This window comes from Pleurodeles waltl, chromosome 11 (assembly GCF_031143425.1).
Source record: "Pleurodeles waltl isolate 20211129_DDA chromosome 11, aPleWal1.hap1.20221129, whole genome shotgun sequence".
Lineage (NCBI taxonomy): Eukaryota > Metazoa > Chordata > Amphibia > Caudata > Salamandridae > Pleurodeles > Pleurodeles waltl.
The window spans coordinates 917982394-917999720 of NC_090450.1; the positions used below are offsets into that span (position 1 = coordinate 917982394).

The 17327-nt window shown below is 47.2% G+C and overlaps 1 protein-coding gene across 1 annotated transcript in view; it reads left to right on the top strand.

Annotated features, from left to right (window-relative positions):
- The first annotated feature begins 7701 nt into the window (after window positions 1-7701).
- BCL7A (BAF chromatin remodeling complex subunit BCL7A) overlaps window positions 7702-17327 on the top strand; it is an 89654-nt gene continuing 80028 nt past the window's right edge. Inside the window, exon 1 of the mRNA XM_069214924.1 lies at window positions 7702-8077. Coding sequence (XP_069071025.1) covers window positions 7986-8077 — 92 coding nt within the window. The 5' untranslated portion in view covers window positions 7702-7985. The remainder of the gene's footprint in view (window positions 8078-17327) is intronic.

Sequence of the window (17327 nt, forward strand, 5' to 3'; positions counted from 1 at the left end):
ACGGACCACCAGTGTGCTTCTATTCATCTACAGTGTCCTGGACTAATGAGCTTTTGTTCTGAATTACTATCCTTTATAATGGCAGTGCTTATTTTAGCTTCTATTTTTCCTTTATTTCGTTCTAATTGACTTTAACATGCAAGAAAAGAGGGCTGTTCGCAGTCAAGTTACGCCATAATGGCATACTGTGCTGTTTATTGGTTCTTGTTAACATGGACTACAAATCTTTTCCCATTGGTTCGTTTCTCTTCACCTATGGGATTTGTAGTTTTTTCTTCACTTGCTGCTGTTTAATAAAAGCAAGAAAAGAAACGCATAATAGGAGCCTCCGGTCTTGTCATAACATTTTAAGTTTCGGATCCTATTGAGCAGCCTAGACAAGGTTCTTCTAAGGAATGCAGGGGAGCTGAACCATCCGTCAAAAAGATGATTACTGAAGGTAAATGGCTCGAACTTCATTCAGTGAACTTGAAAAAATGGATACTGGCTACCCTAGGACAGAGGGGCATTGCAGAAGATATGGGACAGCGGGAGTAGCTACTGCCAGGGTGCAAAGAACTGCCTCATCACTGGCAGCAATGAGTTAGGCAGCAAAGTCAACTGAAAAGAACGAACTGAGCAGCAATACAAGCGCATGCTCAGGAACACACCACAGCATCTGTCCATTCACAAAAATTGTGAGCATAAGATACTCATTGACGTGTGGGAAGAATGAAGTATACTGGAATGCCCTCACTAAAAGCACGAGTCCACGAGCTGAGTGGCGCTTTCTGTAATGGTCTCAGTGTGTCCACTTCCTGTAACCTCGATCTATGACATACATTACTACAGTGTGTCTGGGCCACCCTACTACAGGCCTGCAGTAAAGATGGAAATTGTCAATGCATTGTATTACAGAGTTGAGCCTGCCCTGAGTGATTCAAGCTGTAGGTTACCTGGTATCCTGTTTTTTGTGTCCCAGCACATAACAATGTGTGTGCACTTAGGGCTAGGCTTTCATGATGGACCTGAGATCCAGAGCTAAGATCAGTGGTCTGGAATGTGCACGAATCTCAAGATGACCTTAGACTATTGTACATTTTCTGTGTCATATACATTGAGCGGTAGTGGCAGCGTACCGTTTTCTGACAGTACTGACCAGAGCTATTTTTCTGTTTAGGAATAAGTGTGGTGTCTACAGATCTCCGCTTGTCTAAAGACAACCCGTATGGCTAAAGTTTGCTTTAATTTAATTCCCAGAGCCTGCACTGATATCTGTGGGGGTCTGTTGATTGGTTGCTGGTAGGGAGATTCCATATTGTTTGTGAGTGAGGCTGCAGAGGTCGTGTTGGGTACCCCTGGTAAAACACAGCACATTATGGAGTTTGACGTACAGCATCATCAGACAGTGGGAATATATTACTTGTGTTTCAGGGACAGAGGGTGTGGCCTCAGATAATGCTGTGTGGGAGGATGGAGACATGTTATTCACTTGTAATCTATTAGCAATGATCTGATTATTACTTCCCCAGGCCTGTCATCTAAGTTGATAGTGGGGAAGGGGAAGCGAGTCAGCAGATCCTGTTGTTAAGGATAATGAATCTTCTAAGGCGGCCCTGTCCCCTTTGAATCGCTGCTGAGTGTTGCTCCGGAGAGCTGATGACAGCCAGTTGCAGCATATTTACACATCATTGTGCTCGTGTTTTGGGTACTTCCGTTCGATCTAGCCTCATCACTATCTTCTGTGACATCCATCAGCTTGGACAATGAATGTGCATCATCTGCAGAAGGAACAGTGAACTATGAATACAGACTTCTACAAATTGTGGACATTAACAGAGGGAGCAACATCCCGTCTGGAAAATGTGTATGAAAGTGGGACACATACTATCCCACTTAGTTGCAGTTTCAAGTTCTTCACTGACCAAGGAAGGGTGTGCTCTGTTTACTCACTTGAATGAATGCTGAAATCCAGGGCTGATGAGGCGAACATCACCTGATGCCTTCACATCTTACTGGGCAGCTTTTGAGCTGGCTGTGGTCTTGCCTGTTAAGAAAGGTGAAGAAGCACCTGGTCCCGCAGGAAGAGACTGCCAGATGTGGAGCTGAGCCCCCGTGCATGGAGTGCGGGTCAGCCCAGAAGTGGGCTGAACTGGGGAGCGTAACCTGTGCCGACACAAGTCTGGACAAGGTCCCCCAGTCTCTCTACCAATTTCCACAACAAGCCAAAGAAGCTGAATTATCTTACGACCTCTTTGTGTGTCAGCCAGAGTGACAATGTGGGGACTGTCATTTGCCAGAGGCCAGAGAAACAATGCTAAGTCTGCTGTGATATTGAGCATTCTAAGTGAAGATCCGAGACCACCCTATTCAGAGGGTTTCTGTTGTTGAGGGACCATGGGGTGCTCCTGTCCCACATTGTTCTCACCTGGAGCCACCGTACTCAAGCACCATCGCCAAGAGTTGTGGGTTGTGGGGCCACCAGCCCACCGCGTTTGGAGCTGTAAGCAGGACTGTTGGCCATGCTCTATTACTAGCTGCTGCTCGCTTGTGTGCTCCAAGCACATGAAGTAACTTGAGTGGTCTGAAGTTGAACATTGACTGTGTCTCCTTCGGCTAAAACCTCAGAGGTTATTTTACCCAGTGGGGCTGAATCACCCAAAGATCCTTAGCAATGAGACATATATGGACTGGCCTATAGGTCACATAACCAGTGAAGCCGCTTGCACCCTATAACAGTGCGCTTGCACCTACGCCAGAGTTATACCTGAATATTCCTGTGCATTTCATAGCCCGTAGAAACCACCTCAGAACCTTGTAACTGATTAACATTTCAATTGTGTAGTATTCCATCTTGGTGATTAAAGATACCAGAGGAAAGCCCAGGGATGGACAGTGGTTATTGTGCCTGGTGTCTTCCTGTGTGAGTGCTGAGTCTCTACCCTCACACTTCCCACCTGAGCAGCCTTGCACTGCCTGCCCTCACTCCCCTGAGAGGCAAGCCTAGAAGGGTGCACTTGGTATCCAGTTTGAAGCTTCACAGTACATCAACTCCTGGGACATCAGAGGTAAAATGTTCAAACCCAGTAGCTTGTGGCCCAGTAACACCTGCTTCTGTGTGGCCCCCAAAACAAGTTCTGCTGTGTGTTATTCCTGCTCCTGTACACCATCTTCCTTTTCTAATCAGAGAATTATTTCTGCTCGAGGTCTGCAGCTTCTGTCAGCCTCTTGTATAGATGGCTCTGGGCTGGTGGAGTGTGTCTTGGTAAACTGGCATGCACACCTACCCTGAGTAATCCAACTGCATATGAAAAGTACACCCTGATTTTCTTTTGGCTCCAGCTCATAGGGAAACCCACATGAGCTCCAAAGCCCTGACCCAGAATTAACCATGAGACTCTGAGCCTGACTGTTAGTTCAGGAAGGACACCAAAATATGTTCTATAGAGCAAGGGTCTTCAAACAAGGGGGCTGGCCCCCTTGTTCGGCCCTGAAGTGATCCCAGGGGGGCGGGAAGCCAGGCTTTGGTCCAAATAAGCATTATGCTGATAACAGTGTTTTATTTGAACATGAAAAAAATGACCAGCAGTACACCGCTCTGTAATGGGCCATCACTAACATGTTTTGTCATTTATATCCAAGCTGGCAGTATGTGCCAAAAGGGAAGGGACTCCAAATACTCTTCAAAACCCCTGCTCCCGCTTCTAATAATCACACTGTGAATCATGGTGCATGTTAATAAGGCCTGCTTGACCAGAATAGTATGTTTGATATGCATTTGAGTGTATTTTGTAAAACAGTAACAGAACTTACCTGCGATGTTTCAATAAGTCTACACATATTTAAACATTGCCAATTTAATTGAATAACTAGGACAAATTTGTAGGAGGGCCCCTATATATTTTTTTCACTGGGTGGGTACAACATTAAAAAGTTTGAAGACCAATGCTCCAGAGACACAAGCTTTGTCACTGGGGTACGTTCTGCGATTGGTGGTGGTACCGTAAAAATGTTTTTTAATCCATAGCATTGAACAGGCCTTTTTACCTGTTCAAAGTGAGCATGATACCTACAGGCCAGCCTGTGTAAGGTTCTGCTTGTGGCATGTCCAGACGCTACACTGCCACTCCTGCATGTATGTCAAGTATGTGTGTATGTTGAGCAGTAGCAAGACGCCGTATTGTTTGCGAGAGTGTGAACGCTGAAGTCAGTAGTATCCATCCTGAATTGCCCTTGGTCTGACATGGCAGATGATGGAGGTTGTGATACAGCCTCCCCTGAGGCATATGGCCAGTCCCTCATAGTGCTGCCAAGCTTGAGGGCGCACCCTTTCCATTTCAAGCTGAGGCAAGATAGGAGCAACTTTTAGATCTTTGTGTGACCAGCATTTTTCAGGCGTTAGTAACAACAGCTTGATAACTCTGGTGGTTAATGCAGTTCATGGAGAGATCTGTGATTTGTCTAGTTACAATTTTGACTCATGATAAAGTAATATGTCAAACAGAGGATTACCATTCAAGATGCAAAGTACTACATTGTGCGAAAACTTAGCAAATCTGCCCGGTCGTTCTCCAGACCAAACACTCTTATCATGTAGTGGCTTCCAGCATGGATGACATGCGACTCCTCCACCTTGTAGGCCTGATCGTCTTAAGTAACGTTTCCTATACATTCATTTAGAGACTTGTATGAATAATTGTCTCTGTGTAATGTGTTTGTGATATAAAGCGCTCTGAAACTCTACATTGGGATGGGCAGCATTATAAAATAAATACATGTGATCAAGAGGCTAAGGAGGGGTGGGGACACTACTGGAGGATGGTAGTGAGGCAATCTGTGAAGGAAGTTACTGCATGGGTGTGCCAACAGAGACAGTCTCACCAAGTGCCACCAATGCTAAAACTTACAAGGTGTATGGCCTGCATTCCTGATCTAGAGTGTGTAGTAGCTACAGACAGCAAAATGTGTAGTAATGGAGATATGGCTCCCATTGGACATTCTACATTAGCCTTTTTTTAGCAGGCAATTGTTAATTAGGTATTTCTGAGCACTGCCATTTGGTTGATGATTGGGGTATGGGTGTGTGTTAGCAGACTCAAGGAGTGATATGCTGCTGGGCAGGGCTGGGCTTTTCGTCTTCCTTTTGAGTGGCCCATCTAGGGAGGCTGATGAGAGCCGGTTGCAGAGCTTCACACACACTGTTCTCTTGTTGTAGCTACTCCGTCTGCGATCCAGCGACATCATTGCCTGCTAGGAAGCATCACCTTACATAATGACCGTCTACACTATATCCAGAAAATGAAATGTAAAACGGAACCACATTAGGCAGGATTCTGGACTTTGGATAGTGAATCTGTGTCTCCTGCCTGGAAGTCAAGAATGAAAGTGGGACCTAACCAATCCCATTGTTCCAGCTTCAAACTTCTTCACTGATCAAGGATGGGGATACTCTACAGAGTACTTGGAGAGAAGTTGTGGCCCAGGGCAGTCGGACTGACCTGTAAGGAAACCAGGCAGTGCCTGACAGGCTGGTCTGATAGGTCTGTGTTGGGCTTTTTTTTGGATGTTTGTGGGCATTTTATGATCTTTGGAGTCCGTTTTCACTGTTGATTGCTCAGATTCTAAAACAATCATTGCCTGCAGCAAGCTCAAATCCATGCATTCTCGCATACCTTGCACAACACTTACACAGAGTGTCTTTACCTGTTAAAATCTGTCCCAGTTTGCAAGCATGAGCAACTTTTTTAGCTTTCTAATGCAGCAATGGTGCTCATTTTATTTTTGTGCCCGGACTTTTTTCTGTCCAGACCTGAACCTGCCACTTACAGCTAGTCTCCTGGAGGTGAGAGGTCACCCACCGAAGTGTAAATATCACACTGTACTGGAGAGCTATGGATCTGCCCAAGGCCGGGGAACGAGTCTACCTGCCGAGAGAGGAGAAGAAACGATTGGTCCGGCAGGAACTCGAGAGAGAGAGGAGAGACCCAGGAGAAGAGGACTACAGTGGGAGTGTGCCAAAATTGGACCGAAGTCCCACCCTCCCAGCCAACCCCTCCTTTCTCCTGTATGAAGTGTTATTTCTGCCACAACCTACAGTGTGAAGCTCATGCCTCTCTCGTGTTTACAGCGTGTGGCCAAAGTCAGCCTCCTGTATGTTCCTGCATGCAATGTTATTCTCGTACGGCCTGCAGAGTAAAAGTTCATGCCTCCCCCCTTTCCTCCTGTTTGCAGTGTGTGATCTCGGACCGTCTTCTGTGTGCAGTGTTACTTCTGCCTTGTCCTGCAGTGTCAGGCTCATGCTTCCCTCCAGTTTGCAATGTGTGATCTTGGACCGCCTTCTATATGCAGTGTTATTTTTGCCACGGTCTGCAGTGTAAGGCTCATGCCTCTCTGCTGTTTGCAGTGTTTGATCGTGGAGCTCCTCCTATATGCAGTGTTTTTTCTGTCACAGCCTGCATGTCTCCCTCCTGTATGCGGTGTTATTTCTTTCACAGCCTGCAGTGTACGGTTCATGCCTTCCTCCTGTATGCAGTGTTATTTCTGCCATGGCCTGCAGTGTAAGCCTCATGCCTCCCTCCAGTTTGCAGTGTGTGACCTTGGACCGCCCCCTGTATATAGTGTGTTATTTCTGCCACAGCCTGCAGTGTGAGGTTCATGCCTTCCTCCTGTATGCGGTGTTATTTCTGCCAGAACGTGCCGTATAAGGCTCAACCCTCCTTCCTATTTGCAGTGTGTGACCTTGGACCTTTTCCTTTATGCAGTGTTGTTTCTGTCACAGCCTGCAGTGTAAGGCTCAACCCTCCTTCCTGCTTGCAGTGTGCGATCTTGGACCTCCTCCTTTGTGCAGTGTTATTTCTGCCACAGCCTGCAGTGAAGGGTCAACCATCCTTCCTGTTTGCAGTGTGTGATCCTGGACCTCTTCCTTTATGCGGTGTTATTTCTTCCACAGCCTGCACTGTGAGTAAGGCTCAAGCATCCCTCCTGTATGCGGTGTTATTTCTGCCAGAACGTGCCGTATAAGGCTCAACCCTCCTTCCTATTTGCAGTGTGTGACCTTGGACCTTTTCCTTTATGCAGTGTTGTTTCTGTCACAGCCTGCAGTGTAAGGCTCAACCCTCCTTCCTGCTTGCAGTGTGCGATCTTGGACCTCCTCCTTTGTGCAGTGTTATTTCTGCCACAGCCTGCAGTGAAGGGTCAACCATCCTTCCTGTTTGCAGTGTGTGATCCTGGACCTCTTCCTTTATGCGGTGTTATTTCTTCCACAGCCTGCACTGTGAGTAAGGCTCAAGCATCCCTCCTGTATACGGTGTTATTTCTGCCAGAACGTGCCGTATAAGGCTCAACCCTCCTTCCTATTTGCAGTGTGTGACCTTGGACCTTTTCCTTTATGCAGTGTTGTTTCTGTCACAGCCTGCAGTGTAAGGCTCAAACCTCCTTCCTGCTTGCAGTGTGCGATCTTGGACCTCCTCCTTTGTGCAGTGTTATTTCTGCCACAGCCTGCAGTGAAGGGTCAACCATCCTTCCTGTTTGCAGTGTGTGATCCTGGACCTCTTCCCTTATGCGGTGTTATTTCTTCCACAGCCTGCACTGTGAGTAAGGCTCAAGCCTCCCTCCTGTTCGCAGTGTGTGATCTTGGACCTCCTCCTCTATACAGTGTTATTTCTGCCAGCCCCGCGGCGTAAGTAAGGCTCCTGCCTCCCTCCCGTTCCCAGCGCACGACTCCCGCAGAGCCCCAGTCCTCGCCGGGCCTGCAGCGCCCGGCTCCTGCCTGCCTCCCCTGTGCAGTGCATGCGATTCCTGCTCAGGCCTGCAGTGCGTGCGATTCCTGCCCAGGGCCTGCATGCAGTGTGAGCAGAGCCGGGGCGCAGGCGCGGGAGGAGCAGCACTTCCAGGCTTTGTGTGTGTGTGTGAGTGAGTGCGGTGCGTGCGCCGGAGCGAGCGAGCGAGAGGCACCGGCCGCGCTGCCCGCACCCCCCTCACCCCGCGGCGGCACAGAGCGGCGCACCATGTCCGGACGCTCGGTGCGGGCCGAGACCCGGAGCCGGGCGAAGGATGACATCAAGCGGGTGATGGCAGCCATCGAGAAAGTCAGGAAATGGTGAGCCGGGCGGGGGAGCCGGGGGGGGTGTGGGTTGCATCCTCCAGCCCCGGAGGACGCGGGGCGGCCCCGGGCCGGGGGGGCGAGGCGCTCCCCTCGGGGATCCCAGGCGCGCGGTGCCACCCCCTCGCCCCGGCCGGCGCGGCCCCCACGCCCCGCCTGGGAGCCGTTTCACGCAGGAGCCCCGGCGGCAGGCCGCCCCCGGGTCCTCCCCGTCCCCGGGCGCCGCGCTGACTCCTTCCCTCGCTTAATTTTTTTTTGGTTGGTGGTGGTTTTTAAATTTAGCGCTTTGGCTGGAGCCGAGAGCTGCCCTCTCTCTCTCACTCTCCCTCCCTCCGAGCAGGGAGAGAGAAAAGAAAGATGGGGGCTGAGGGAGGAGGAAGTGCTGCATGGCAGCCACGGGCAGAGCCCCCCGCGCCCCCCAAAACAGACCCACACCACCCCCAGTCCCTCCCGAGGATCACCCATCCGCACCCCCTCCAGCGGCTAGAAGGACACTCTCGCCAGAACTCGGCCATTCCCTGGAAAAATCCAACCCCGCCTCATTGATTCCATCAGAGATCGGGGAGGGAGAAAATACATGTTTTGGAGATTTTCTTGCTCAACTAGTTTTCTTCTCAAACTTGCTGAGGGTACCAGCGCGTGGAGTTTTCCTGCTGTTTCTGCTCAAATGCGCGAGGAACCGATTTAAATGCCAGGTGTTTTTTTTTTTTTTTTTGTCTCATACCATTCAATCCAGCTACAATGCTTACTCAGCCCTCTTTTGCAATGGTTCTTATTGCTTGCTGTAAGTGTTCGGATGGGGGAAAGCGGCTCCCCTTTTTAAGATTTTTTTTATAAATCTTTATTAGTTTTAAATAATAAATGTAACGTAGGCTCGGAGAGAGACCGTACGCTCTTTAAACATTAAAAAAAACAACCAGCCAAAGGAAGGAAATAATTCAATGACACGATTTATTTTCCATAGACAACAGGGAGACGATGCTGGGCTCGTTTTTTTCCTGCGAGAAAGTTAGTTAGCGAACTTACTAACCGGAAAGCGATTTTTGGAAATATTTTAAATCGCATTATGTATTTTGGGGACAATCAATCCTAATGCCAGCTTTCATTAATTAATTAAAGTGCTCAACACGGTTGGATCATTTGCTTCCATCTTATGTCTGAACGATGCCCAATCTTTTTATGTCGAAGAAGCATACGAGCGATGCAGTGATGTGATGCACTGTGGGTATATTTATGTGTTAATTTGCCTATGCTGGCTCCGCCCCAATCTCCATTGAGATAAGTAGATGCCCTCGCTGGAACAAGCGGAGATAATGTGATTCGGAGAACAGACAATAGATCTTTTATATTACCGTACGTTATATCGTAATATTTCAAGTAAAATGCGTCGTATCTTAGGTTCTGCGTATGGGGTTTAGGCTTAAGTGGGGGTGGGGATTCGTTCCTGCTTTTATGTTTGATTTCATATTGCTCCTGTCTAGTTTACTCGCCTCAACTTTACAATCGGAACATTTAGGGGGTATTTTCACAGCTCCTAGCACAGTATGCATTTGGAGATTTCTTTTCGCCCCGCTGAAATCGCCACAGTAACTCGGGCTTGTTCTCAGCGGTGCATCTGGGGCAGCAGTTGGTGTCTCTTTTTGAGACAAAGGCTGCAGGCGCATGCATCTGCTTTTGATGGGAATTGATCTTGAGTCCCGAGCCATCAAAGGGATCTCTACTGAAGCTCCGCGTTCGCCGATTCTCCGTTTAATCTTGCGCCAGTCGCGCTCTCCCTAGTTTGTTTTTTGCGTTGGATCGCGGGCCACTCTACAAATGAAGTGGAGTTTCTGAATAGGTGTCATTTTGGCATTTGTGCTTCTCATAGTTTGAAGAAGGTCTCTGCCTTGAACTGAGCAGTGCAAAGGGTCTGTAGCTAGCAATTAGTCCGGGACTGCCGCCGCTTAGTCATGGTCGTGCAAAGCTGCAGGGGGGTGCTTTCACCTTACTGGCCGTGACCTTCCTACTAAGTGGGATTAGATTGATTCAAAGTTCACACAAGTGGTTTTTTCATGGATTGTTTATGGGGTCCAAACCATTTTTCCAACCAAAATTACTTCTGAGACTAAAACAGGTCAGCATCCTGGCTCAAAACTAAAGGATGCGTGTGTATATTGCTGACACACGTTTCACTCTGGCTGTTCCATTTATGGAGCTTTTTGAAAGTATTCCAGAAAGGAGGGCTTAACTCCATGAGAATGATCTGCTTACTTTACCACTCATTTAAATTGGACTCTGAGCCATGTTTGTCTTGGTTGTGTTTAGATGCCAAACTCCTTGCCACTTACAACATTTTGAGCCTTCAGTAATAGGTTGTTGTTTGGTAGGACAGCTGCTGGACGTTAAGTGCTGTGTAAGAAATGTCCCATAACTTGAAACCGATAGGAGTTTCTAATGTAGAGGAAGACATCATGTGAACAGTGGCAGGACTGGTGTGATCCGTCTTTGGAATAACGTTTAGCAGATCAAGCTTTGTTGAGTGAGCTAGGCAGAAGCAGATTTCCTACTTGTGTTTTGGCAAGCACCAACAATTACACTGCAAGTTTTAAGTAATCACAGTATCTGGGTTCTATATACGAGAGAGGGAAAGATGGTTGATCCATCAAGGGAGAGAAGGTGACATCCAACCATACTGCAGCAGAGAAGAAAAAGAGATCCGACATGGCTGCTTATCCCCCAGTCACAACCAAAATACAGAGTCTCCCAGCCTGTGATTGGTAGTCTGCAAAATTCCATCAGTGGTCACTTCCACACTTAGGCCCCATTAGAATGGCTTGAGGAAAATTCCAGAAATTATTTTTGAGGAAGAAAAAACATCGTGGTTCTACCAGGCCAGCCACACATGGGTCAGTGGTTCTCATTTTCCAAATGAGGGGGGCTGCTTTGGGAGCAAGCCAGGAGCAAGCCAGGAGACTGGGAAGAGCAGCTGCTTGTGAGGGAAGGGATGTTCTGCCCCCAACCAATTGCTTTAAGGCCATTTTAGAGCATAGTGAGGCCACAGCGAAGGGAAGTGGAGGTCCCCAGATTGAAAAACCGAAGCCGGCACGGCCAGTAGCAACATGCATGGAAATTTGATTTTTAAGACTTATCTTCTCCCAAACTGTAGCCATAATGGATACATTGGAAAATCCAAAGATGAGAAGAAATGCTAAACAGAAATTTGGCATCGCCAGGAGTATAAATGAGCACAGGAATTGCGTCCTTCCAAGAATGGCTCTGATCCTCGTTCCAGGACTTGTCGAGCGAACCAAAATGTTGAGACTTTGAGGTTTGCCAAAAAGCCTGCAAAGAATACCAAATATGAGTTGTTCGTTTATTCTGCCGGCCCCAGAAAAAACACTCTGTTATAAACCAGCAGCACAGGGCCAACCCTTAAACGGGGCAGACGAACACAGTCAAGCAGACCCTGAAAATGTGGTACATACAAGCAGGAGTGTCCCATCAATGTTAGTATTATCTGATTCACTCCAAAATGACATATGCAGTGCCTCGCTCCTCTCTGTTCCCGGTGCTCCGTCCTTAAAATATTCTAACGTTTTGGCGCAACTGACTAGACCTGTGAATCAACCCTCTTCCGCTGCTACTATGATGCGCAGCAGTCCTCATTGACAGAGGCATGGGCTCCATGGTTGACTTCTAGACTTTTCAAAAGTTGCTGCTCTGCGTTTGGTGTTTTCCCAAAACCTGTCATCATATTTGTAAATAAAACGGTACAACACTGAATTAAAATATTCATTAGAACTGTTTTCCCAGGGTGTCCCTACATTCCAGAAGTGTAGTTGAGAAGTGTATGCTTTTTAAAAGTAATTTTTGGGTGCTTTGAATCACATCACTGCAGAAAAGCGTCCGCAAAGATCTTTCTCTGCCTTAAGCCTTCCCACTGATTGCATCGTTGTCAGTGCTGATAGGTTCCCTTTATTCAAGACTGACAAACAAGGGTCCCTTCATCAACTGCCGATTTATTTGTATAAATACTTGGATCTTGTTGTTCCCATCTTGTTGGCCATGTAGCAAATAGGGACAAATCAGAGAGTATTCCAAGCTAAAGGCCTTTCACTGATGATGGTATGCCAGGGGCAGTGCAAGGTGGCACACCTCAAATCTGCACTGTGCACATAGGAAGACCGAAGAAACAGGCATGCACGACTCCAGTAGAGCAACTTCAGCGTACAGTGTGATACCCTAGGCACCGAGCACAATCTCCTCGCCCGCCTCCTTCCCTGGCATAGACCTTCTACGTCAGAGGAAAGACCACATCTCTGCAGTGAGATTTTTTGGGAATTGAGCTGTCAACAAGTGATAGAAGCAGTCCATCCTCAGGCGAAGGAGAGTGGGAACCTCTCTCCTGCTTTATATCTTCTTAAGAGATATGGATGTGTCTTCAAATAGAATGAGGCCAAGAAGTTTTGGTTCCCGAAAACAGAGACTGTTTGAGTCCATTGGTGATCCTAGAGGTTGGTGGGGTCTAGTAGCTCCAATGTGCATTCCCCAGACCAGACTCCCACAAAGAAATCGGGAAATCTTCGGTATCGAGAAAACTGGGGAGACAGTAACTCAAGGAAACGTATTGTATTGTTCAAATTCATGTAATAATTGCTAGTTTCATTCTTAATCCCTCAATGCACTGGGTTCGTATATGGAGTAGCAAAGAACTTGGCATGTATAGAGCTGCCCTTGGAGAAGTTATGTCAATCAAGAGCAGTGAAAATCAAAAATGGTTGAAATTTTGTCTGATATCAGTTGGGACTCCTTGGTCCAAACACTGGACCATTAACTCTCATGCATACAACCAAACCCAGTCTTGAAAATCATCCTAATTATGACGCCCCAAGAAGCCAAGAGACTGGTGCTGCAATTTCGAGTGGGGGCTTTGCCCCCAGCTGACCCAACCACACACAGGACAGCACAGGAAGCACAAAAAGTATGAACCCATGTGGATTGTTTCTGTTCTGCCCCTTTACAACAGATGAGGGGCATCTTCTTTCCTTCTGCCCATATGATAGGACGAGCCTGTGAAAACACCTAATACCTTGGCTAAGAAAATGTTGACATGCATGGTACGAGGTTTCTCTGAGGTTATCTATTTTTGACACCTCGGAGCCTGCAATCTTTGCCCTCTCAAAATATTTATCGGCACGGCACACACAACTTAGCGGTGTTGCTTCATCTGATACCTAGAAGTTTGAATGGTGAACCATTATATTGACAGACACAGTTAGGGGGACCAATCTGCACTGTACAGGATTTAATATTCGATGACCTTGTGACATATTTTAGATTTTCATGCCTAATATATGGCTTTTTTAATCTATATGCTCTTGCTGCCATTTTATATTGTTGCTTATATTTATTTATTATATTATTGCATATATGTAATTGTTCTGTGTATATGTTTAATGGCTCTGTAATCGTCATAAATGAACTGTAATGTATTAACCAGGTGGTATTCTGTGAGCTCGTGAGATGTGGTTTTTGCTTTGACAATGCTAATACAGCCGCCACCAACTCAGATGCCCTAAGAACCAGCCACCAGCTCTGAGGGGAAATAGTCACTGAAGGTTGATGCCCCATGTGCTGCTGCTAAGTGGTCATTAAATAGTTAAACCCAAGCAGAAGGGTTTATTCTGGGTTGTGAGATAAATGCCAGGACATGCAGGCCTGTTAGGATGCAGTCGGTCTTCCACGAAGGCATTGTGTACCTGAAAGAGTCGTGGTCGGTGGAAATGTGCGTCGACCTGGTGGAACTGGAATGCGTTGGGACTTTTAGGAGACCACCTTTTTGGTGCAGAAAGTGGTAGAGACTGCGTTTAACAAGCTCGAATTTCTTCCTCAACCAATATTTACTGTGTCTAGTGAGATGGATTAATTATGGAGAGTCCTGTTAAAGCGCCTCGGAAACTGAAAGACCATGACGCTTCTTTGAAGTGCTGAGTCCACAGAGTTTAGTGAGAGGTCTAATTATGTTTTAAGAGGTGGATTGTCTCAGACCGAATGTTCATAGTACACGTGGTCCGTATCCGGTGCCTGACAGGTTCTGTGCTGCTCGTTGAGCTGGGGCTGAGAATAAGTTGTGGTTTGCTGGCCGGAGTGAGTTTCTGGAGCTGTAGCGTTTTGTTTTGGTGGAGAGGAATCCGGGGACTTTCACGTTCACGTGTTTGTGGGAGAGGCAGAGAATGCCACGGGTTACCCGGGCACTGGTAGGAAGCCTGTGCAGTGCCTTCGTTGGGATGGACTCCAGCACTGATATCGTATCATTCATCTCACCCCAGTGCTCTGGATCGGATTGGGTGGTGTTTTGATGTACAGATAAAGATAACTGACTTATTGAATGATGATGTCAGCAGTAGCCCACTAAAGGAAGGTCTTCGGGGTGGATGGGGAGGTTACTTTTGGGAAGACCTGCAGTAGTGGAATGTGCTGGACAATGATTTGGGCTTAGGGTATCGTTTTTAACTACGGCCTAAAGATCGCCTTATTTTTATTGTTTCATAAATACAGGAGCTTTGGGTCAGGCCTCTTCATTCATTGGTCTGTTCAAAGGTCATTCACATTTTGCTACGGCCCAAAACAACATATGGTGTAGGGCTGTATATCAGCCTATTTCAGCCGTTAAGTAAGTGGCTGCACATCCATGTAAAAAGAAGGGCCCTCCAGTGCCTGGGCTGCTAGGCCACTACTTTACTTTGCCAGTGCTTTATGTTCCTTGTTGATTTTTTTTAGTCACCCGTGTTTAAACTAGGTGTTCCGCTTGCAGTTATTTGAAGCCAATGATGCGTTTTCTTTGCTCCTGTAAGAATTTCAGTTTCACATGATGTGCTTTTAAACTGATATGGGTTTCTGTACCTGTTTCGAGTACACCTGCCGGCCCGGTAGAAGCGCCCCCAGCTTCCCAAGGGGTTACGTTGGGCTTCTGGCCATGGTGTGGGTGCGGCTGACTCTTGTAGCACTGGCCGGGTTGAGGGTATTTGACAGTGTTAAGTATTAATGAGGTTCTGCCTTTATTTTGTGTTAACCTGATTGGCACTTACAAAGGGCACTTTACTAAATTGTATCAGTAGGCGATACTGTAGCGTCAATAGGCTCATCTCACAGTTTTTTGCTGGTTACCAAGCACTCTAAGCAAGTGTTAGTCACCCGAATTAATGGTCCACTGTTCATTGACCTTGGAAGGATGAAAGTCTAGGTTTGCCTTGTCAGGGTGAAGTGTATGTAGCGTAGTTCGCACCAGATGTCTACATCACTGCTCGCGGTGAGCAGCCACATCTTGTTGGCCTAGCTAGGGACTTTTATTGGTGTTAAAAAACGGGGGTGGGCCAGGGGGTCTGTGCAGAGCTCACACACTGACTTTTTGTTATATACAGATTTTCAGTTTAGTTTCCAGAGACTATTGTGCCCACATACTAGTTTGGTTGAGCGAGAGAGAGAAAGTGGATGTACAGAAGGGTAGAGATTGCCCTTGAAATATTCCAGAAATCGTTTACTTCACGGTAGGCGCTGCACCGCTTAAGCCATTGGTAGCTGAATTGGTGTCCAGCGTGAGGCTGGCAGTGGTGGGTGCAAGTGCCCATCATAGGCAGCGGCTCCTGGATTCCGGTGCTTTCAGTGTTGTAGAATTCTCGAACCGTGATAAGTCACGTCGCCCTCCGACTCACTTCGAGCTTCTGGGCGCTGCTGTCGGCGTGTATGGTTAATATTACTACAATATGAGATGGGCTTGTTGAGGCCTTTGAGTGAAGGTCCATGCACCGGGCAGCCTTCCGAAGTCTTGCTGTCGGCAGTATTGCACTATACAATTTTGTCTTAAAAGGTGTTGGATGTGTAAAGGGGAGTATGAGGGGTGTTTGGTGAGGTAGTGGTTGGTGCAGGATTTGCCGCCTGTGATTTATTTGTGCGAGTTATAAACACCTCCTGTTAATCGGCTGTCCCCCCGATTTTGCGCTTGTGTGTGCTTTCTCAGTCTGAAAGGCATTCAGTGATCTATCCCTGATGGCAGTAGTCTACTCTGACCCATTTTTGTGTGTGTGTGTGTGGGGGGGGGGGGGGGGGAGGGATGGGGAAATGTGCTTTTGTTTGAATAACTCCAGCTTTACCTTTGGCTTTATTCTGCCCCTTAAATGCCAAGCCCAGCTGAGAATATTCTTGATTTCTTAAAGAACTGTATTTTTTCAGTGCACTGTGGAAGGTGTCTATCCAGATGTTAGCAGTAGTGACTTAATTTGACTTTTAAAACCATATCACATTAGATGATCATATCCATCTGACCATCATTGTATAAAATATATTACTGCAGTAAAATTATCCAGTGTTATGGTAAAAAGAAACACTTGCACCCGCTATAGTGCTGGCTCTCAATGTTATGTTATGCAGATTTATAGAGCGCAGTGTCACCCTGGAACGTGTCCTGGTGCTGAGCAGGTGCAGGTCAAGCCAAACCTAGGGCCTAGTCTTCAGCTTTTTTGCACAATTCAAGAAGTTTGGAAGACGCTCTTGTGTGTAGTGGAAGGGCCGTTCCACACTAAAAGCGAAGTAGGAGAAGGCTCGAGTGCTGGATCAGGTTTTCTGGATGCATGTGATTTGTGCAAGTAGGAATCCAGAGGAGCGTAGGTGTCTGGAAGGTTTGTGAAAACAGATGCGATTGTTGAGATATGCTGTTCCAGTGTTATGTAGTGCCTTGAAAGTGTGTGTGAGGAGTTTTAATTGTGTTAGTTTGTAAATGGGGTGGGGGGCAGTGGAGCTTCTTCAAGTGTGGTCTGATGTGGGACGGTTAGAGTGATTCTGGCCACTGAGTTTTGAATGGTCTGCAGCCTTCTGGTGAGTTTTTTGTTGATCCTGTCATAGGGGGTGTTCCCTTAGTCCAGCTTGCTTGTGCGCAGGGGATGCATGACGGTTTTCCAGGTGCTGATTGCGAGCCGTTTGAAAATCTTCCCCAGCATATTCAGGGTATGGAATCATAAGGTGGTGTCTGCATTGACTACCTCTGCTGGCCACCAGGTGGCGTCCCACAGTGAAGTGTTCTTCCCGAAGATCACGTTTTCGGTCTTGGCTCTAATTAGCTTCAGGCCCTTGGGCTTCATCAAGTAGGTGACTTCAGTCATGCAGGTATTGAACCTGATCCGGATACTGGGCGTCCTATCAGTGAGGAAGAGAATGAGTTGCGTCTCGGCTTAGGAAAGGGTGTTGATGTTGTGAATGCGGATGATGCTGGCTA